We start from the raw sequence: 21,357 nt of genomic DNA on the forward strand, positions 1-21,357 counted from the left end.
GCGGTATTTCGGGGCTGGGGGGATGGAGCTGGTCTGATGGAAGGCATATGGCGCAGCACGGTCTCGGATTTAATATGCTGGCTCACGCAGGACTTTATTTTTTTAACTCGGGTGACTTTGGCTGGCAGGCCTGCAATCCGAGGCCCGGTTAGAGCGGGTTTTAATGGTTTATTATTCCTTCGGCTTTTCACTTCCAAAAATGAAAAAGGGCAGTACCCCAAATACCTTGCACCTTGGGAAGGAGATGCAGGAAAAGGCCGGGACTGTGTAGTGCTCGGGGTCTGAGCCAAATTCCCTCGGGGGTCGGGGTCCTTGGTGCTGCTGCCTTTAAGGTGCAGCCGTGGCCCCCCGACTGCTCCTCCTGTGCTCCCTGCAAGGGCACGGAGCTCGCGGCGTCTGAACTGCAAACAGAGAGAGGGGCTCCGCGCAGGAGAGAGGCTTTTCCTAACAAAGAGCTCCCTCATATGCAAGCAGTATCGATTCAGGCTGCCCCTGCCAACCCCGGGTCTGAAGGACAACGGGATCTCGTCAGATAGCAGCTAATTAAGGACATTCCCCCCCCCCCTCCTCTCCAGGATCGGAGGAGCAGCAGATGCAGACCGGGCTCTGGGGCTGGCACATACATTTACTAAATTGATGTATGGATGTACATACGCTCGCAGTCAGCGGCGCTGCTCGGAAATAAACTGCGGGAGCAGAGCCGCGTAAATCTTCGCCGAGATGGGGAACGGAGGAATTCAGAATTAAAACCGAAAACTGTCTTCCCCCCCCGCCTTCCCCGCTCTCCTAATAACAGGGCTCTTTAAAGCAGAAATTGATCTCTCTCATTGGTATGCTGCAGGGCCTTGCCGGGGCATTTTATGCTCTGAATTCCCTGCCTTTTGTTCTCGGCAGCCCAGACCGGGAGCGCTGGGAGAAGGTAGCTTTTCGTTTGTGGTTTCACGTAGAAATGGCTGAGCAGCCCACAGTCTAGCCAGTCGTTTTATATGGAAGACCACCCATATCCTGTGCTCCGCTACCTAATAGCTGCAGCTAAGACCCTTTAGGCTCTTGGATGTTTTGCCTTCTTTTTTTTTTTTTTGCTTTAGGATGACTGCAGTCAAAATATTTCCGCCAGCAGCCCGGCGAACGCGGCGGCTTGAAGCTCGGGGGTGGTTTCGGGCGTAGGGAAAGCATTCTTATCCCTCCCCGAAAATCTCTGCACACGCGAGAGCCCCGGGCCCAGATGGCTTGTCACTCCCTGAGCCTGGCCAGAGCTGCCTGCTGCATTTCTGGGATGCTTTGAACATTTGGCCGCGTCCAGCCCAGTCGCTGCTGTTGTGTTTTGTCCTCCGGTTCCAAGGGTGGTCTCGACACCAGCACGTTAATTAAAAACATAGGCACAGCAGGGGCTTCCCTGGAGGCGCTTTAAGCGGCTTGAAACTTCCCTGCATGTTAATCCCTTCTCCTTTGTGCTTCCCAGTGCTGCATCTCTGCTTAAGAGGGCAGGTAACCGGGTACCGCGGGGACCCCGAGCAGAGCTCCTGCGTAAATCACTGCAAGCAGAAAGCAGCCGCCCGGATTTACCCCCTCGCTGCAATTTTCCCTCCTTCCACGAGACTTAAAATGCAGGGGAGGTTTAGGTTAGACGCTAGGACGAGCTGTCAGCGGTCGGGCAAGCGAAGCAAAGCGCCGGGAGGGATTGCAGCTCGGACAAACGGCCGTCAGCGCCGATGGAGGTGGAGTTTCTCCTGCCCCAGCCAGGGGGGGTGATTTGTGAGCCCATCCTGCGGCCGTCATCCTCACTCCATTGCTTCTTCCTCCGGCACGCCGTCTCCTCCCAGCTCTTCTCTTCCCCCCAGTCTGGGGAGGGAAGAGCTCGGTGTCACCTTGTTGTCACCCTGCCCTCGTCCCGTCCCCAGCAAGCCGTCGGCCGGTTAAAACGGGGCACGTGGCACTGCTGGAACCCAGGGGGGTGGCAGGCTGCCAGCTCCAGGCATATGGTTGGGTTTTATTTTAATGGGGCGCTCATAGATATTTAATAACTTGCATGGCTCTTTGTTTGCTTTTGATAATCAGGTAGTAAAATAATTCAGGCTGATTTATACAATGCTTTACAGCTCTTCTGTGAATGAAAGTGCCTTCTGTAACTCGCAGGCGTTTGGCTTTGTTACCTGTTCTCCTTAGCGGAGCCCTTTTAGGAAAAAAAAAAAAGGCAAAAAAAAAAAAAAGCCCGGTGGAAAGAATCGTGTCTGTGTTACTGAGAAACCACAAAATGGTGCCATCTGGGGCAGAGACCGTCTTGCCTAGGCCTCCGTCTCTGCTTGGACGGGGCCAGCGCGGCGCGGCACCGCTCTCCGCTCCGGGCTCCCAGATGCTCCTTCAGCACAAATAAATAATAATAATTTGGCCGGGGCTCAGAGCCGTAGCTCTTCCTCTGGGACCGGCCGAATGTTTCACAAACAATGTGAGCTAATTGTCCTTTCGATCCGGGGCTGCTTTTCCCGCAGAGCGCTGGAGCCCTGGACATGTCTCTGCCCTCAACCCCAGACATCAAAATAAAGGAGGAAGAGCCGGTGGAGGTGGACTCTTCCCCCCCAGACAGTCCTGCCTCTAACCCGCCGTCGCCGCAGAGCAAGGAGAAGGTAAGTTTCCGAGAGTGTGCCCTGCGGAGGTGTCGTTTCCTCCTTCCCCGGAGGAAAGCGAGCCATTTCTCCGCTCCGTTTGGCTGTGATTTGGGCTTGTGAGGTTCTCGTCTCGTTTGAGAAACAAAGAGAAAAGCTCCCCCCCTCTTTCCCCCCGCCCAGCTCCTCAAATACACGTTTCCTGCACTTAAATCTCCGTGTGGATTTGGCTAATGAAGAAAACCTTGCTGCGTACCCCGGGGTAACACTGGGAACGCTCTTCTGGCAGGGAGAAAGTGCTGCAGGAGCTCAGCATCCTCCCCGAGCCTGGCTCCCGGCGCCCAGAGGGGCTTTGGCTGGTGATTGGGAGCAGGAGATGAGCCCGGGTGACACGGTCTCCATCCGGATAACTTCCCACTGTAGGGACGTTAGCTGGGATGGGGAGGTGATTCGGAGAGGGGGATTATCTCGGAGAGGGGGATTATTTCCCAGCTGGGGCCGGGGTGGCAATTCGGAGAGGATTCGGGATTATTTCGGAGAGGGGGATTATTTCCCAGCGGCTGCTGCAGGCAGTAGGAGTCTGAATTTCCCTGCCCCGTTCCCCGCACTGACACCAGCTTGGTGTGCCTTTGGGTACGTGGCTCCCCTCCGTGCCTCAGCTCCTGTGACACAGAATTCCCCTAATTGTCACTAAATGTCCTTAAAGCCATCGGAGGGCAGCTGGAAGGGGCAGCCGGGCGATTATCAGCCTGACAGGTAACGCCACGACTCCTTTTGCCCGTCGATCCTCTCTTTAGGAGATCGCCTCCAAGCCCGTCATCGTCTCTACGCCCACCCCAACCATCGTGCGCCCGGGCTCGCTGCCTCTGCACTTGGGCTACGACCCCCTGCACCCAACGCTGCCGTCCCCAACCTCCGTCATCACCCAGGCTCCCCCTTCCAACAGGCAGCTCGGGTAAGTACGGAGGAGGGAGACCTGCACCGAGGTTTCCTCCCGTACCGTCAAGCTTCCTGGGCAGTAATTAGGTCCCTAAATAAGTTCCTTGATTGCCAGCACAGCTGAGGTGCCACGATTCCCCCTGCTGCGGCTGCTTGGGCATAAGGGCCTCGTTGCGGCGCTGCCTGCACGAGCAGGATGGGGTGTAAGTGCAGAAAGCGGGAACTAATTGTCGTAGCGGAACGAAACGAGGCAGAAGGCACCGCAGGGAGAAATGAAGCCTAGTCCCCAAACACGTTGACACGATGCTTGGTGTCTGTGATGGGAGCGTGGCCGGCCGGGGGACTCCCGGGTCGCTCCTCCAGCCTGGTGCGGAGCGGAGAGCTCGGCAAGGAAATCGTCTGCTCCTTTAATGGCTTTGGGATTTCCTCAGACAGCCGTGGCCGCTGAAGTGTAACCCCGTCTCCAACCTGCTGGCCTCCTTCGTGGTCAGCTTCTGCCTCGGGAGCTGTTTGTTTCGGCAGACGTAATGACCTGCTCCTCCTTGCCCCTGTAGCAATCGGGATCGGAGGCTCCGGAGCCCTCGGTGAGGCAGCTCCGGCCCCGCACATGAAAGGAAGGAGCCCGAAGGATGCAGGAAGCCCATCACAATGAGCCCTCAGGAGACGGCTCTTTAGCCCCACTTCTATTCTTTGGTGTCAGGATGCTGCTTTCTTGCCGTGCTCCTGGCCTCTTTCTAATTGCCCTTGGTGGAGGCTGGCTCCTTGCATTAACCAGGCCATTTTTTTTTTGGCTGTCACTTCATATTTTTGTGTGTGTTTTCGCTCTGACCCCTTGGCACCATCAATCCAGGCTTCCTGACGGAAAGTTTTAAATCCTGTCCTGAGGCATTAAGGGGTTAAGTGATTGTCCTGGGGTTCCGAAAGGGCCTTAAACCCCCCCCGTAACCCAGCATGGGCAGAGGCTCGCGGGGCCGTTTGGCACCGAGCCCCCCCTCGCTTGGAGACACGAGAAGATCAGAACTGGGGGGGAGCTGGACTTTTAATGGGATTTCGTGTGCCCTTTGCAGCTCATGGGGCTAGATCCCTCCTGGAGCTGAAGCAGGCTCCATGGGGGGGTCAGGCTGAAGCTTTAACGAGGGTCCCTGCATTAGGGCCGCGGCAGACGCGGTGGGGTTGTCGGCGTGACAGAGATGGAGGGGAGGCTGTGACCTCCCCGTAACTCGCCTTGTTAGGCTGGGCTTTTCAGGGCAGCCTGGAGGATTTGGGATGCCCAACAGAAATGAATGAGAGCCGAGCGTTCGCGGTCCCAGGGCAGCCTTAAAAATTCCAGCCTGAGTTATTGGCGTGGCGAGCTCCCCGCTCTGAGCCGCGCTCCCTGCGGCTCCCCACCCTGCTACGACTCCGTGCCAGCTTCCTCCGAGGTCGCAGGCAGCCCAGCCTCCTCTGCCCCCTTCCCTGGGCTCTCGGAGGAGGAGGAGGAGGCAGCAGCAGGGCTTTTTTTTCTTCCCCTCTGCTCCCCCCCAGCCAGGCTGCCAGCAGCTCTGCTCTCCTCCTGGCTCGTCTCTGCCTCCACTCGGCTCCCCGCGGCGCCGTCGTGAAGCGAGGAGGAGCAGGAGAAGCAGCCCTTTCTGGCAGGGACCCTTTCCTTCCTCTCCCCGGCAGCCAGAGCAGAGCAGCTCTGATTTTTCCTCCCCTTTCGTAGGGCAGGCTGGGTCTGGAGGGTCGCAGGCTGAGCATGGCAGGTTTGGCAGCACTCTGAGACAGAGGCAGGGACGCGTGCGCCTCTTTGTCAGCACGCGCACAACCGTCACCTCTCGCTGCAGAGAGATCTGCAAGGGAAAAAGTTCTGGGCATTTGTCATCTGTAACCACCAGCCCTGGCGGGGTCGCCCCCTCCCCAGCCTGCTGCGATGGGGCCCGTCCCCGTTTTTTCCCCAGAGCCATTTCTCAGGCAGACACGAACCAGCCCCACGCCGGCTCCGTATCGAGGAGGTTTTCTCTGGAGCCGTAAGAGTCTGAAGCGTTAACGGGAAGCTCAGCCCTGCCGTGGGAGCCCAGCAGATGTGGCTCAGGGGCCGAGAAGCGAGCAGGAGGCAGAGGGTGCTGCCCAGCCCACCCCTCTGCCCGCTGGAGCACTTCGGGCTCCCCAGGGAGCGGCTGCAGCAGCTCTGGAGAGCCCCAGCCCCAGGCAGCAGCGGCTGGATGTGCCCTTGTCTGTATTCAGGTGGCCACCAAACCTCCGGGCTTTGGCAGCCGTGGAGTTTCAGTTGGCCAGCACGCGCCCAGGGGTTGAGCAGGGCGCACGGTGCCGCGGACCATCAGCATTGGTGCTGGGTCACGGCGTCGTTGATGCTGGCACGTGCTGGCTGCTGTGCACTGGTGTGCAGCAGGCTGGGTTCCCCTAACGTGTGCTCACCCCCAGGTCAGAATGAGCCCCTCAGGAAGAGGAGAATCGGCCCAGAGTCACTGACCAGAATTGGTGCTTCTGCCCCTGAGCTCATGGGGCTGCTGGGGTAGTGTAGTAATGAAATATAACCTTGAAATAATCCACGAGAGCTTGAATTGTTTCTCCAGGTCGCCCACAGGTTCCCTTCCGCTTGTCGTGCAGCTTCCGAACGGGCAGACCATGCCTGTCCTCCCAGGCCCTCCTGTGCAGATGCCTTCTGTGATATCGGTAAGAGACACTTCCAGCACAGCTCTGAGAGAGAGAGGAGGGGACGGAGTTTTTCCCCCTGCCAAATACGTACAGACAGATCCATTTTGCAAAAATGAAAATATTTCTTCCCCTCTGTGCAAGATAAGACTTGAAGAGGAGGAGTAGGAGGGGGGCCAGCTCTGGCAAGGTAGTAATAACGTGTCGATCACACTAGAGGGCAATAAGTCTGGAAAAAAACAAAGCCATGCCCAGACAGATGGCTCATGCCATTGATCCAGGGCTGGGAACTGTAGGATCCCTGATTAGCTGCCTCCATTTGGAACAGCGTGCCTCAATTGAAACCATTCGAGCTTGCAGGGAACATGTTGGTCTTTGCAGGCCAGGAAAGCCACCCCGGCCTCGCCACCGTGCTAAAGTGCTGTTGGAATATTAGCCTTGCGGGTTGTGCTTTTTGCATACAGAGAATTTTCTGTGGTCCAAAATTCATGAGCAGATTTGCCTGGTGGGTGGCTCGTAGGTCTTCGGAGCGTTTCAGCTCCCTACCAGGCAGCTTGCGTGAATCCTGCCTGTCCTGCTGGGCATGTCTTTTGGCTTTGGAGTGAGTAATGGCCCAAACCCTCTGCCTCAGGTAACGGGAACGTTGACGTCAAAAGAGGCAGATGCACAGGCAGCTCGGCGTAGCTTGTGGGCACGGAAACATCTTCACACCTCCCTGCTCGCTGGGAACAAGGCTTGCATTTGTGGCACTTTGCGGCAGCGTACCTGAGCGGCTTGTGAGCGCAACTGCAAACCCTGGTGGGGTTTTTTTAGGCTCTGTAGGAAGCTAACCCGGCTCAGGAAGAGGGGATGCTTTTACCCCTGGTGTTGCTGCAGCTCTGCAGCAGAGCTGGGCAGAGAACCAGCGGGGTTCTCGTTCCCTCCCTGTCCATCTGCACTCGTTTTCTGGTGAGGAAAAGCCTTCCAAGGAGAGAAAGGAGGGAGGCTTCGGGCCACCCTTCTTCCCGTCCCGAGCGCCGGGCTGGCGTGGCTGGGCAATTCTTCAGCAGCCGGCGTGGCCACCAAAGGGGTGGCTGCTGGCCTTCGGTGACAGCAGACGTAACTGATGGCAGCAGTTAAATGCTGAACGTGTGTCAAGCTTTATAAATGCGCCCGGTTGGGGAGTTATTGCAGAGCCACCTCACGGAGCTCGCCACCGAAAGCAGCGCCGCAGCTTCTCACGCCCGCGTGTTGCTCCCTCCCCGACAGCTGGCTCGGCCCATGTCCATGGTGCCCAACATTCCCGGTATTCCTGGGCCTCCCATCAACAGCAGCGGGTCCATCTCGCCATCGGGCCTTCCTGTGCACTCGGAAGCCAAAATGGTAAGTGTCCGAACACACGCCGGGGAGGGCGTCACGTCGACGTCCCTCCATCTTCACCGGCTCCTCCAGAAAAAGGTGTCTGGAGGCTTTTTCCCTGCGGCTTTCCTAAAGAGCTGCTGCTTGTCTGAAACCCCGCGCAGCCGCCGGAGCGCTGCCTCGCACCGAGAGCAGGTGTTGTAAACGCCACCAGGAATATTAGACTAATCAGCGCTGCGGCTCTGGCAGGCAGAGCAGGCACACGCTATTGTCGAGACAAACCTCAGCCCCGTCCTAAACACGGCTGTTTTGTAAAGCTGGCGCTTCCAGTTCCAAGGTAACAGATGGGCTGGAGGTGGGCTCGAAGGAGGCAGAGCCAAGAGGAGAGATGTTGTGCTGCAATCCAAGGATCCCGGTAATGGGGTTTTGTGTCGACTCCTTAAAATTAAAAAAAAAAAATTCCACTGCTGGCTCTTCCACAGCTAGGGAGGAAGCAAACCTAAACTTCAGAACAAAGAGCAATGAAACCTCACAGTTTTGGGTCTGAGACGGGGTGGAGGCATTTGCAGAGCTGCCTCTTCGGGCAGTGCTTGCTCACCGTTCCCGGTGCGCCCCGCGTTGTCGCTGCTCCCTCCCCGCCCTGGTTTGGGTGTCTGCAGGGTTCACGGGCAGAGCTGTGAGTAGGGTGGGAAATCTCAAACGGTGTCCGAGGCCCGAAACGGAGCCGTCCTGCCCCCATGGCCTGCGTGTGGCTGCCTGGAGAAGGAACGTGCAAGACACGGCCATGATCGTGCCTGCGTCCTTCTCCATCCCCTTCCTTCTTCACCCCTGGTGCTCGGAGGCAGCTGGGGCTCTGGAGCCCGTGGTCCTGCAGAGCCTGCCAGCTGCGGGTGGGCTGGTGCCAGCTGCAGGAGCAATTTTGGGGTGCAGGCGCCTGTCTGCTCGGGCCTGAGCTGGGCCCTGCTGCCTGTCTTTGGGGCTGGCTCTCATGTGGGATTTGGAGCGGGGTAAAGCCTTCACGGCACGCAGATCACCCCCGCTGATGTCCCGTTTTCTCCTTCACCAGAGGCTGAAGGCCAGCTTGACGGCGTCTTCCTCGCTCAACGGCAGCAACCTGGTGGTGGGCTCAGCCAGCACGATGGTGACCGCGCGCCCGGAGCAGAGTCAGATCCTTGTCCAGCACCCCGACGCCCCCTCCCCGGCTCAGCCACAGGTCTGCTGCTGCTCAGCCTGCGAGGCTGGGCTGGACGTGCTGGGGGGTTCTGGGCTTCAGGGAAAGAGGAGGAAAACCTTGCGGCTTCCTGGCTTGCAGAATGGGTTAAAAACCTTGTTTTTTGTCGCTGCCGCTTCAACGCTAATGCTCTCAAACACCACCGGGCAGAAAACTTCAGCAACATGTTAATTTGCGTGACAAGGTCTGGAGTTTTGAAAGAATATTTTGCTCTTTCCTCCCTGCTCAATTACTAGGGTTAAATGCTCCCCTCTTAGGCAATCAACTGCGCCGGCTCCTGCCAGCTCACCAAATGCCAGCCTTCCATCAGGATCGCCACCTGCTCTGTCAGTTAGATAGGCTTCCAAAAGTTTAATATCCATATGCTGCCTGACAGCGAGTACTGAAGTGTAACTGCACTCCCCGACGGTGGCAGTGTAATTACAGAGCCCTTGCAGAAGCGCCGCCGAGGCTGTGTCTGCAGGACCCTCTGCCCTCGCCGGCTTTTCCTTTGTTCTCCCGAAATAAAACCGGGAAATTGTGCGGCGTGACGAAATCTTTTCTACCACTTGCCTCCGAGAGCTTGTGGAGCTGAAGACGTTGAGGGAAAATTCAACCCAAATGAATTTTTAAAGCAAATTGCCCGCTCGAAACGAATCAGTCAGATACTGAGGCCGAACGGAGACCGCGAGCGGGGCCGTGCGTCAGAGCGGGGCCGCGCGCTCCCAGCCCTGCAGCTGGAAGTCGCCCTCCGCCGGCTGACGAGCAGGGGCTGGCTGTGCAGGAACCTCCCCAGTCACTGCGGCACGAAGTTCCTTTTCGAGTCTCTTAAGTGAAATGAGGAGGAAGGCTGTGCCTTTTGCTCTGCCCGTGGTCATTGACCGCATCAGCTCCTCGGCGTGGAGGGGAGGAAGCTTCTGCTCTCGGCTACGTGCCATCAGCTGGCCGGGCCCTCAACGTCTCCACGCAGGAGTTTGGGATTTAACTCATTGCCCTGACGTTCACACGTCCACTGGCTTTGGGATCTCAGGGAGCTCAGGTGGATTCACACCTTAAGCTTGCAGAGCAGTTCAGCTCCCCCCTTGCAGCCAGGGCTGCCCGTTGTCCCCCCGCAGCGTGCGAAAGCAAATCCCTTTTTGCTCCAGCTGCAGGATCCGACCTCTTTACCAACCCTAGTGGAAACAACCAGGTTACACCAGGCTGCGTTAGCCGCCTTCCTGCCTCAGAGCTTCCTCTCAGCATCTCTCCCCCCTGCCCCATCTCCAGGTTTCCCCTGCCCAGCCCACGCCCAGCACCGGCGGGCGGCGGAGACGCACGGTCGACGAAGACCCCGACGAGCGCCGGCAGCGGTTCCTGGAGCGCAACCGTGCCGCCGCGTCCCGCTGCCGGCAGAAACGCAAGCTCTGGGTGTCTTCCTTGGAGAAGAAAGCCGAGGAGCTCACGACCCAGAACATCCAGCTGAGCGTGAGTATGTAACCGGGGAGGCTGAGCGCAGCCGCTCGCCAGCCCGGCGGCGCTGGGACGGTCGCTCCGGAGGGAACGTCTTCCCCGTGCTGCGGAGCCAACAGGCGTTTGCGTGCTGCTCTCTGGAGCAGGATTGCTGCCTCTGGGCCATTTCACTCCCACCAGCCAGGGAGGAGCCCTTCAGTGCTCTTATTTCTCCCCCCGTCCCCTTGCAAGGGCTCTGCCTCTTCGCCCCGTCAAGGCGGCGCTGCAGCACGAGGAGCGGTGCCAGCCTCGGGAGCAGAGCTGGAGGCCTCAGGAAGCAGCTGTATTTACAGAGCTGAAGCCTCTCCTGTGCGAGGAAGAGCTCTCTGCTGGCACAGGGGCAGCAGAAGCAGCCCCAGTTCCCTTCCCCGCACGTCGGACCTGGTAGAAGGGCGAGGAGGGGGGCTTAGCAGCTGCAGCCGGACTGATTTTTAGGGAGAACTGGGGTTTTCTGGCTGCACCCCTCCACCTGCCTAGCAGAGGTGCAGCAAATCTGCAAACACAGGCAGCTGAACGTAATTTCGCTCCCCTTGCAATTAGCCCCCTTGTTAATGCACTCAGCACTGGCCAAGGATTGGTCTGCAAAAAATGGAACTCGTGTCCATTCGGGGCTTTTTCTTCCCCTGGCTGCTGGTGACTCATGCAGCGGGATTTTTTCAATAGCACTGATCATGGTATTTTTATTCTCTTCCCAAGATAATTATAGAAACTGTTTCCTTGGGCAACTTTGAAACACAATTGCCTGAGTTTCAGCTGTTTGTTCAAACATTTCAATAGGGGAATAATGTGCTACACAAAGCTTGTAGGGAAGCGGACCTGTTTTCACGGCACAGAGTCAATCTGAAAGGCTCGGAGACTCAGGAAAGGTTAGCTTGGAGTTGCATAGAGAAGGCAGAGGACTATGGAGTGGGCTGGGTGACAGTTAACTGCTCTCCTTGGCAGCAGGGAGGCTCCGGGGAGGGAGGATGGCTCTGCGGTTAGCATGCCCAGAGCACCAAGGCGCTGCTGCAGATAGCTGGGGCTCCGTGTGAGTTATTCCCTCTGTGCTGCCGTTCCTCACCTATAAAACGGGTCGTGTTAAAGCTGGAGGTCCGACCACCTTCACCTGTCGTACGAAACAGCTCAGGGGGGTGCTGAGGGCCTGGAGGAGCTCTGCTGTTCCCCAGAGCCTGGCATGGCCCGATGTGGTCGCAGCCTGTGCTGCTGCTGCTGTGCAGCTCCAGAGGGACAGAGGTGGCCCCAGGCTGATCAGCGTCCGCTCAGCTCCGGGCTCTGTTCAGCTCTCCCCCAGCGCCAGCAGCGTGCTGGCCTCGAGCTGTTGGCATGAGCAGGAGGGCTCGGGCGAACGTGTGCCCAGGGTTAGGTGGTGAACATCCCGAGGGGCTTTCCTGCTGGTCGGCAGAAACTGCTAGCTGCTCTGGGGCATCTCAAAGCAGCTAACAAGCCGTAAGCTTGCGTGGCACGTGAATTATCGTCCTGCTGTTGCTAGAGGCTGCTGTCAGGGCTATGAGTGATGCAGACCCCCGTGCTTGTGTTTCCATCTCAGAACGAAGTCACGCTACTGAGGAACGAAGTTGCTCAACTTAAGCAGCTCCTGCTGGCCCACAAGGACTGCCCCGTCACTGCACTACAGAAGAAAACACAGGGCTATCTCGGTAAGTAGTGACTTCTGCTGGTCCCTGCTGCCCCTGAAGCAGGTCGAACCAGCCGAAACCTGCATAAGGCATTCAGGAAGGGAGCCTTTATCTCAGCATCTGCTCCATCACCTCCCTGCTCCTGTGTCTTCTGCTCGGTACGGCCTCACAGCAGCCGTACCGGGAAGGTTCCTGCTGGGGAGGGAACTGCAAGTTATCATTTTAACCCGCTTTGTGAGATCGTGCAGCCAAGGGGTGAAAGCACTGGGGGAAGGAGGCAGCGCATCTCCCTCAGCATCTCCGTAGCGTGGAGCATTTGACAGAGATCCACGTCTCCGCTCCTCCCCGGAGCGCGGGCCAGCGTCTCTCGCAGGCGGCGTGCCAGGCACTTGATATTCTCTTTGAAGTTACAAAGTCCTGCTGCTCTGCAAGCAAAGCCAGAGTCAGGAAAGGCCAGACTCTATAAATGACATCATGGGGCTCTGTATCTCGTGCTCTGCAATTCACATCAAATTGGCTTTGGAAGTTAGAAGGCCTCTTTTTATCTTTTTTTCTTTCTTTCTTTCATTTTTTTTTTTCACGCTGCCTATTTCATTATAATCAACCCCGGAGCTAAACATTGCGTCTGGCTTCTTCCTGCCTCTTCTGTCATCTCTGCAATAACAGCTCCGCACTGTGGCGTTCGTGCAGAGCCTCTGGAAGATGCTGGAGTCCCCTGGCGTTGCCTGCATTAACGGGACGAGAGACAGGGATGGAGGGAGAGGAGAAAAGGAAGGGGAAAAACCCAAAAGCAAAGAATGCAGGCAGCCTCCTTCCTGCTTGCCTCCTGCTTTCCATCTCCTGGGTCTCTGCAGGGCTCTTCTCCTGTGCAGCGAGGCACAAATATGTGCTGCACGGGGCCTGGCATCGCCGCTTTATTTTCGCTCATTACGGCGGCTCAGAGCTTGAGTGATGTGGTCGTGAAAGCCCTCGCTGTCCCCAGCCCTCGCAGACAGGTGTTCGCTCTGCGTATAATGCAGAGAGGCGACAGGATTTTTCCTGTTAACTTCCGAAGTTTACAGTTCCTATTATTATTCCTCACAGCCTGTCTGCTCCAATAATAGGAATTCATCACGCATCTGAATAATAAAAACAAAATTCACGCCGCCCTCCCCACGCCCCCCCCCCCCCAACGGCTGCCTTTTTTATTATTGAGATTTGTGACTAAGCAGCTCCTTAAACAAAAATGCCAGATTCCCTCGATGGAATTACAGCTGCCTCATGTACAGTCGGGTTGTTTTATTCGTAATACCTTGTAAATCTCCTTTTGGGGATGCCAAACTGTTATATTGCTCCGCTCGACCTTCTCTCTCACCGCCAAGCCAGTTTTCAGATCTGCTGTGCTAGCCGCGTCCTTCGGCGTGCCAGCAGAGGCCACGCCAAGGTTTCACGAGGGAAGGTAAAAGGGGAAAGGGGCACGATATTCACGCACCTGGCAGAAAGCTGAGCCCTCAGCTACGTTTGCCTGTGCCCAATAAGGCTGCAAACCTCTCCTCTGATTTTCCGGTGTCCTGGGGTTTCACCCTCTTGACGTGGAAGAAGTATCCCGGCTCCTGCCATTATTCTGCTCTGTTAAAGGAAGGTGACCGCATCTTACCCGTAATTCATCTCGCCAAGTGCACAGGAGGGAATTTCCTCCTGACATCTGCAGATAATGAGTGTATACCCCCAAAGAGGAGAGGTCTGATTGCTCTCGCCTTGGCATTTGATAGGTCACAAATTATCCTCCGCCGTAGGAGCCCTGCCTGGGCGCAGGGGGCTGGTGGTGGGAGAGGATCCAAAGTTTCGGCAAGCTCCGAAAGGGGCGCGGAGGAAGGTCTCTGCCTTTGTTTGCCTCCCGTCCCTCCGATCGTACCGCTGCAAGTCCCCGAAAGAAATGGAGCAAGCCAACAGTTTGTGACGGGCTCTAATTGATTTTAATGTTCTAGAGCACAATAACGAGCAGACCAGGTGATTTGTGTAAAAAATGGGCAAAAACCGCTGGAGTGCCTTTGCCGAAGGGTTTCTGTTGCGCGTGGTCCTGAGCGCTCACCCAACAGATGGTGAGGACGCCGAAGGAACCGTTCAGTCTCTGGGCTAAATGGCCTTGAACCAAGTACCATGCCAGGAAACAAGATGTAGGAGAGTTCATTTGTTATAATGAGGAAACGGATTTATTACCAGGAAGGTTACGCTGGGTCTGCCATCCTCGGGGCGAAGCCGGCACTTTACGCCTTCCTGGCGCGAATATTGTGAGGTTTGGTGGTGTTCCTCCGAGGGACGGGGCCCGCCGGGTCGTTACGGCCCGACTAATCAGTTTTATTTCCAGCCCTCACTCGCTTTTGCCAAACAGCTGCTCTGGCTCGTCCTCAAGGGGGGCCCGCTTTGGTGGGGGGAGCTGAAGTTCCTGGAGGGATCGGCCCCTCTATTCCTGGCTGCTTTGGCTAAAAAGGGGGAGCGTTAAGTAAAACCCGACCGATTTCTGCCCCGGCATCAGCAGCAGCAGCCTCCCATCCCATCACCTCTCCCTTAACGCCAGGAGCAGCGTGCGGAGCCTCTCTCTAACCATTTTTTTTTTTTTTCCTCCTTTCCCCCCCCCCCGAGCAGAAAGCCCGAAGGAGAGCTCGGAGCCCACCGGCTCCCCCGCTCCCGTCATCCAGCACAGCTCCGTCACCGCCTCCCCCAACGGGCTCAGCGTCCGCTCGGCGGCCGAAGCCGTCGCCACCTCGGTGCTCACGCAGATGGCGAGCCAAAGGACAGAACTGGCCGTGCCGCTGCAGCCGCACGTCATCATGGCCCCACAGTCGCAGTCTGCCGGCAGATGATGGCGCAGCCCCCGCGCGGGACACGGAGCGAAGCACAGCGCGGACTCTGGCCGTCCCCGAGTCCCCGAGCGGTGGGGACGGAGATGGATTTTTTTTTTTTCTTCTTCTTCTTTTTTTTTTAAAAAAAAGTGAGTTAAGGGCAGCTATATGGCGCTTCTGACACTGCATAGCCTGTACAGATCCCGGCCCCGAACCGCTGTCGTGCGCGCCCACCCGTCCCTGCCGGACGGCTTCGCACCGAGCGCGTTCTTGAGCCTCCGTCACCGTGCGGAGCCACCCGGACACGCGGAGCCTCACTTTGAAAGCACCTCGGAAGGTTTGCTTTCAGGTATCAGTTCCATTAACACTAAACCTCCGTGCTCGGCGGATCCCCGTGGCGCTCTCACTCGTCCCAGTGCCCCCCCTTCCCTCGCCCTCCGCTCTCAGCAAAGGAAAACGCAGCTCCTGGGAGGCTGTGACATTTAGTCGTGCTGTCAGTGTATTTTATTTTTAACAGCGTGCTGCTTCCAGGCATCTGCTCTCCCCCCCACCACTCTAGCTACCTGAAACATTGCACCTTCGGACGAGGAAGCCTCCTTGAGCTCCGAGGTTAAAGGGATCGAGGTCACTCTCCTCGCGGTAACTCGCAAGATGCCGGCGACGCTTTTGGAGCACGCTGACGTTACCGGAGCCGAACCGCTGCAAACCACCAGTCGCTCGTGCTGCCCCGGGAGGTGTCCCCGTGCCTCTCCGGCGGCAGGGACAGGCACCGGCTGCTCTAGCAGCAGCAGGGCTGCTCTCGCTCTTCCTTACGGTAACGTGGCGCCGATCTGCGCCTGCGGGGACCTGCGGGGACCTGCGGGGACCTGTGGGGACCCGCGCAGCCGGGAGGTACGCGAACGGAGGAGCTGTCCCAGCTCCGGTGATAATGTGAGTCCCAGAATTCGTCGCTGCTCTCAGCCCCACTGCAGGCCTTAGAGAACAAATCCCTCCGGTTCCGAGGATCGTCTCCTTGACACGTAACCTTAAGAATGGTGGCCTTAAGTCGTGGATCGTTGCCTGTTCCGAGGGGAGGGAGCGCGCAGCAGTGTTTGTGTTTGCCTGGCCTTTACCTCTTTGTCACGGTTATCTTCTGCTCTTGGTGATGGAGCCCCCATTGCTTCCAAGCCAGAGCAAATGAAGGATTCGTAATGCTTCCAGGGCAGGCTAACAGCCGGCCTCGGTGTTGGGAGGCGCTGGGAACCGCGTCCGCTTGCCACGCCGCATGCGTGTGTCTGTGTGTGCTTCCCTGGGCCCGCACTGGCCCTTGGCAGGTGATGGTCGCAGGCTGGAGTTCGTCTCGTGGAAGCTGGAAGGGGCGCTGGGGGTGCTGGGGCTCTTCCAAGAAACCTCCTCAAAGCTCGTCAGCCCTCGGTCTTCCTGGCCTCCCCCGGCGGGGGTCTCTCCCTGCCGGGCCCCTTCGCCCCCCTCACCCGAGCTCCCGCCCGCCTCAGGTCGCACTCGCCACTTTTGAGCCAAGTTGGTTTGTCAAAGCGATTCGTTCCTTTGGCTTTCCTGGACTTGGAAGGTCCCCAGGGACAGCAAAACCCAAAGCAAAGCGCCCGGCCCTGTTACGGCCGGGCACGTCGGGTGGTTTGGTTTGCCCGCTGATGGGCTCTGTCTTCTCCCCTCTCTTTCTCGGGTTCTTGTCGACCTCTCGCAGTGGTGCCAGCGCCGGTTCCTGGGTTCGGTTTCGTTTGACACCGCTGCTCTCACACCCTGCTTTGGCCTGCTCGTCTCGTGCTTCGCTGGCCTCAACCACTGCCCTTCTGCTTCAGACCCTGCAGCAGCCCCCCCAGCCCCCCTCTTGTTTCCCTAACGCTCTTTGTGCAGTGACTCTGCCCGCAGACTGATGTCGTGGCTCTCACTGCCCCAACAGGCCGTGTTTTTTGCGGTGAGAGCGAGCTGTGAGCAGGGCCCGCGGGGTTTTCAGCAGGTCCTACGTCCCCACGGCACCGCGGGAAGGGTCGGGGCCAGGTGAAGCAGCCCCTGCGCCCACACCCCGTCCTGCCAAAACCTGCGCTGGGTTTGGCAGCGTTGACCGAAAGCGCCTCCCTTTGCCCAGGGGTAGCGGGAATGACAAAAATGTCTTGCAAAACATTTGCTTCATCGCCCAGCTGGGTCCCTGCCCCTCGGTGTGCAGCGCTTTGGAGCTGCTGACTGCAGCTCGCCAGCTCCTCCTAGGCTGCAGAGAGGGCTCAGCGCTGCCAGCGCCATGCGGGAACGGCATCTGTCGAAGGAAGAGCAGGGAAAGGAGGAATTGAGGCAAGGGGCAGCCGGGGTTGGCAGGAGGGAGCACAAAGGGTGGTGCTGAGGGGCTGTGAACCCAGGGCAGCGCTGACGGCGGGTGCAGCAGCGTCCCCGACCCCCCGGATTTTCCCTTCAGGGACTCGAAGTGACCCGGCTCAGACAAAAAGCACGATGTGATGGGAGAGCTGAGATCTCGCAGCTCGCTTGAAACTTGCTGACGTCCCACAGGAGGGCTTTCCCCCTCCCTGTGACCGCCCCAGCCCTTGAAATCCCGGCCTCGTGGCGTTACCGGACACCCCCGGGTCTCTCGGACCTGGCAGGTGAGGAGGGGGCCCTGCAGATTTTCTCCCTGTGCCTCCCCGCTTTGCTGCCCAGCTCCAGCATCCCCCCACCCCAGCTCCCCTCCACGTGCAGTGCCTTGAACAGACCTGGAAAGCCATGAAAAAAAAAAAAAAAGGTTGTAAAGCTCCAAACCTGGGCAGCAATAATCAGGGAACAAGTTTTTGATGATACCTTAACATTTTTATTGTGTTTTTTTTAATTACCAGGGTTGCAGCCGTCCTGTGCCCCCTTCAGGTGCGGTACCCCGGTACTTGTACTGCTCCTGCAGAGCTCAGCCGTGCCCAGGGCAGGTCCCCAAGCAGGTTCCAGGTCCTGGTGTCACTTGTGACAGTGTCCCCGGCTGCAGGGAGGGACAGACGGGTGGGACAAAGCAGGAGTCCTCCCGCCGCAGGCAAGCTGAGCTCCCGAGGAGGAAGGTAGCCAAAAAACCCGGCGTGATCTTTAGCTAAAGCATCTCCCCCGCCGGCCCCAAGCAGTGGGGCAAGGCTCCGGTGCCATCCTGCTGCGATGGGCGGACATCCCCAGCCCTAAATGTCACTTTGGGGCACACCAGAGGGGTTCATCACGTATTAGGGCTGCAAAAGGTGCCTGGCAGAGCCATCCCCGAGCCAGGCTTCGAGCCCAGCAGAGCTGAATGTCACGAAACGGGGCTGGCGGTCACGTTTCCAGCAGGAGGGCTAGGGTTGGTTGTGGGGTTTTTTTTTAAGAGATGTGGGTTTGCTGGTTTTTTTTAAGAGCTGACCATTTCCAGGGTCTTTGGAGAAACGGGTATGCGGAGAACAAGTTTTTCCCCATGCTTTTCCAGTACCTCCGTGCTGATGTAGCGGCTGCGTGAGGACGCGTTGGGCTGCCTAATTAATTAATTAAAACCTGGCTGCCAAAAAGCAGGGGGTTTTATAACCCGGAGCCAGGCAGCCTGCTGAGCCGAACCGCTGCTGGGTTTTTGTTGCACCAACTCAGCCCCTTTGTAACTGCGTCGCTTGGAGGCGCTTTGTGCCCTGGGTTAGCGTGCCGGTAGCTGTAGAGGGTGCGCAGTGGACTTGGGGGGAGTTCGGGGATTTTTCGGCTGGGAGGATGGACTTGGTGGCAAATCGGTGGCCTTTGGTGACCCTGGGTCCCCCCATGTGGACAGGCGAGGGAAGAGCTGGCGCCTGCTCGTCCTGGTTCAGCTCTTGCACAAAGACGGGACGTTCAGGTGGGGGTGAGACCCCCGATTTCTGCTCCAGGGCAGGAGTTCTGGGTTTCACCTGGGCGCCGGCAGCTCCCCGAGTGCGTGCACCTTCCTCCGCCAGCCCTCGGCCGCGGTGCCTTAAAAAAAAAAATAAAAAAAATGTGTGCCCCTTCAGTCTCACGCATTGCCCCCAAACCCAGCTTTGCAGCAGCGTTTTTGGGTCGCCCAGGATCTCCAGCCCTTACCTGGGGCCGAATCGACGGGAGAGCGGCGAAGCCCGACGGGGTTCGGCTTGTGATGGAGCCGGGGGAGCCCCAGCAGAAGGGGGGAGCCAGCGGGGGTCGGGGCCTCCTTTTTCCTCCCAAATCACCCCGTGTCTTCCTGATCGGGCCCAGAGCCGAGGGCTCAGCCGGGAATTTGGTCGGGTTTGGCCCCATTTGTTTGCCCCCCCCCCCCCCCCCCAAGTTTCATGCACACGGGGGCGGTGGCGACACCGCTGCCCCCAGCACCGTGCCAGGAGGTGACAGCGGGACCCCGTCCCCAGCCCGAGCCGCTTCGCAGGGCGAGCTTTGACGATCAAGAACGGAAAAAGCCAAGAAAAAGGAAAACGCCCCCCCCGCCCCCAAAGAGCGTAACCCCGAGGGTGTAGTATCTATAAAGAAATGCATATCTATGAGTATATACAGACCTATATAGACATATAGCAACGTCCTGAACGGATGCGCAGCTCCTTATGCAACGAAATGGTTTTCTAGCTGTACCCCCCCCCCGCAGCCCCCCCATGGACGCCCCTGCAGGGGCTCCTGTGAGCGGGTCCTCACAGCCCCCCGCGGGGACCCAGGGACCGGGGAGAGGGGGGGACCCGGGGGGAGGAGGGGGGGGGGAGACACGTCCCCCCCGCCCCGTCGGCCGCCTCGTACCAAACATGTAATGTGCCTTTTATTTATGCTGCAGATATAACATTAAAATATTACCGAGGAGATGGTGGCTGCCGGCCCGTGCTTCGCTGCGCTGGGGACAGCCGCGGTGTCACCCGCGGGGGGGGGGGGGGGGGACACGGGGGGGACAGGGACACCCTTGGGTGTCACCTGCAAGGGGTGGGGGACACTTGGGAACGGCACTTGGCTGTCACAGCTGCCTGGGGGGGGGGGGGGGGGGGGGGAAACACACTGCTTGGATGTCACCATCGGGCCACCCCCTACGTGGGGACACCCCCCCCCCCTCCCTGTTTTGGGGTCCAGCGGTGCCACCGCCCCCCCGGTGGCACTTTTTGGGTGACCGAGGGTGACCTTGGTGACAGCCCTCGGGTGGGCGCCACCTTCCCAGCCTGGGGCCACCCAGCTTTGGGGTGGGGGGGGGGTGGGGAGCAACCGCCCTGCCCCTTCCTGCCCCCCCCGAGAGGTGAATTTTTGGGGTGAATTCGGCTGGATCGGGGCCGGAGGGGGAGCGGCGGAGCCGGGGCCGCCCCGTCGGGGCTGCAGGACCGCGGCGGGGCCACGGGATGGCGGCAGAGAGCGGCGGCGGGCGGGGGGGGCACCGGGGGGGGGGCCGGGGTCGGGGTCGGGGGGGGCCCGGGAGGGGCCCGGGGCAGCTCCGGGACCGGGGGCGCGGCTGGGGCCGGGGGCCGAGGGCTCGGGGCCGCCCCCTCCCCTGTGCCCCCCCCCCCACCCCAAAGCCCGTCCCGTCCCAGCCCGTCCCCGGCGGCGGCTGTCGCGGCTGCTGAATGGCTTTCATTAGCGGCGGGGCCGGGATTGATCCCCGCCATCCCCCGGTCCCCCGGGACCCCCCCGGGCCGTCCTCGGGCCCCGGCCCGGCTATAAGAGGCGGCGAGCGGGCGGCGGCGGGGGGGGGGGACAGCGGCGATGGCAGCGCGGTTGGAGGCGGCTCTGCTGCTGCTGCTGCTGCTGGGGGGGGGCCTGCCCCCCGCCCGCTCCTGCCCCGGAGCCCCCGGTGCCGGTGCCGGCCCCGAGCCGCTCCCGGTGAGCCCCGGCCCCGCCGCCCTGGGGGCGCTGCTCCGCTCCCTGCAGCGCCCCGGCCGCAGCCCGGCCCCGCTCCTGCAGCCCCCGAGGTGAGCTGGGGGGGGGGCCCGGGGGGGCTCCGGGGCTGGGGGACACCGGGGGGACACCGGGGGGACACCGGGGGGACGGGGAGGGCACCCGGGGGTGGGGGCAGGAGCAGGACGGGTGGCCCCGGTGGTGTCTGTCCATCCGTCCGTCCGTGTGCCACGCGTCTGTCCCCATCGGTGGCCGTGTCCGTCTGTCCCCGTCGGTGCCCACCTGTGTCTGTCCCCATTAAGGTCCCTCAGGCCGTTCCCATCCGTCCGTCTGTCCAGCCCTACGTCCGTCCGTCCCTGCCTGCCCTCCTGACCCCATCCCTGGCACTGAGCCTGTCCCCTTCCATCTGTCTGTCCCCTTCATCCGTCCGTCCCCTTCCATCTGTCCGTCCCCATCCCCTTCCGTCTCTGCCCACCCTTGTCCGTCCCCGTCATCCCCTTCTGTCCGTCTGTCCCTCCCTGTCCCCATCCATCCCCTTTCGTCCCTCCGTCCCCAGCCGCCCTCCCGTCACCCTCTGTGCCCGTGCCCCCTGTCCGTCCGTGTCCCTGTCTGTCCGTGTCCCTGTCCATCTGTCCGTGTCCCTGTCCATCTGTCCATGTCCCTGTCCGTCTGTCTGTGTCCCTGTCCGTCTGTCCGTGTCCCTGTCCGTCCGTCCGTCCCCCCAGCAGGTGCCAGCGGCTGCTCCATCCCCCCGCCAGGTTTGCCCGGGGGCCGGGGGGCCCGGCCCGGCTCAGCCCCCGCAGCTGGGACCCTCCGACCGCCCCGTTCTGGACCATGGCGACCCCGCAGCGCTTCGGCCGCCGCCGCTGAGTGTC

The 21,357-nt window shown here is 59.6% G+C and overlaps 1 protein-coding gene across 8 annotated transcripts in view; it reads left to right on the plus strand.

The window, feature by feature from the left end:
- Nucleotides 1-19,468, plus strand: part of LOC310888039 (cyclic AMP-dependent transcription factor ATF-7) — a 66,968-nt gene extending 47,500 nt beyond the window's left edge. For 5 of the 8 annotated variants that reach the window (XM_083814377.1, XM_083814378.1, XM_083814376.1 and 2 more), the window contains exons 5-12: nucleotides 2,490-2,624; nucleotides 3,401-3,558; nucleotides 6,116-6,215; nucleotides 7,443-7,556; nucleotides 8,599-8,745; nucleotides 10,009-10,206; nucleotides 11,777-11,885; nucleotides 14,487-19,468. In XM_083814377.1, the coding sequence (XP_083670503.1) occupies nucleotides 2,490-2,624; nucleotides 3,401-3,558; nucleotides 6,116-6,215; nucleotides 7,443-7,556; nucleotides 8,599-8,745; nucleotides 10,009-10,206; nucleotides 11,777-11,885; nucleotides 14,487-14,707 (1,182 nt within the window). In that variant the 3' untranslated portion in view covers nucleotides 14,708-19,468. Of the gene's footprint in view, nucleotides 1-2,489; nucleotides 2,625-3,400; nucleotides 3,559-6,115; nucleotides 6,216-7,442; nucleotides 7,557-8,598; nucleotides 8,746-10,008; nucleotides 10,211-11,776; nucleotides 11,886-14,486 lie in introns of all 8 variants that reach the window. The other 3 variants (XR_014575815.1, XR_014575816.1, XM_083814379.1) reach the window with 3 other exon arrangements.
- The last annotated feature ends 1,889 nt before the right edge of the window (nucleotides 19,469-21,357 follow it).

The sequence above is a fragment of the Anser anser genome, assembly GCF_964211835.1.
Source record: "Anser anser genome assembly, chromosome: 30".
NCBI lineage: Eukaryota > Metazoa > Chordata > Aves > Anseriformes > Anatidae > Anser > Anser anser.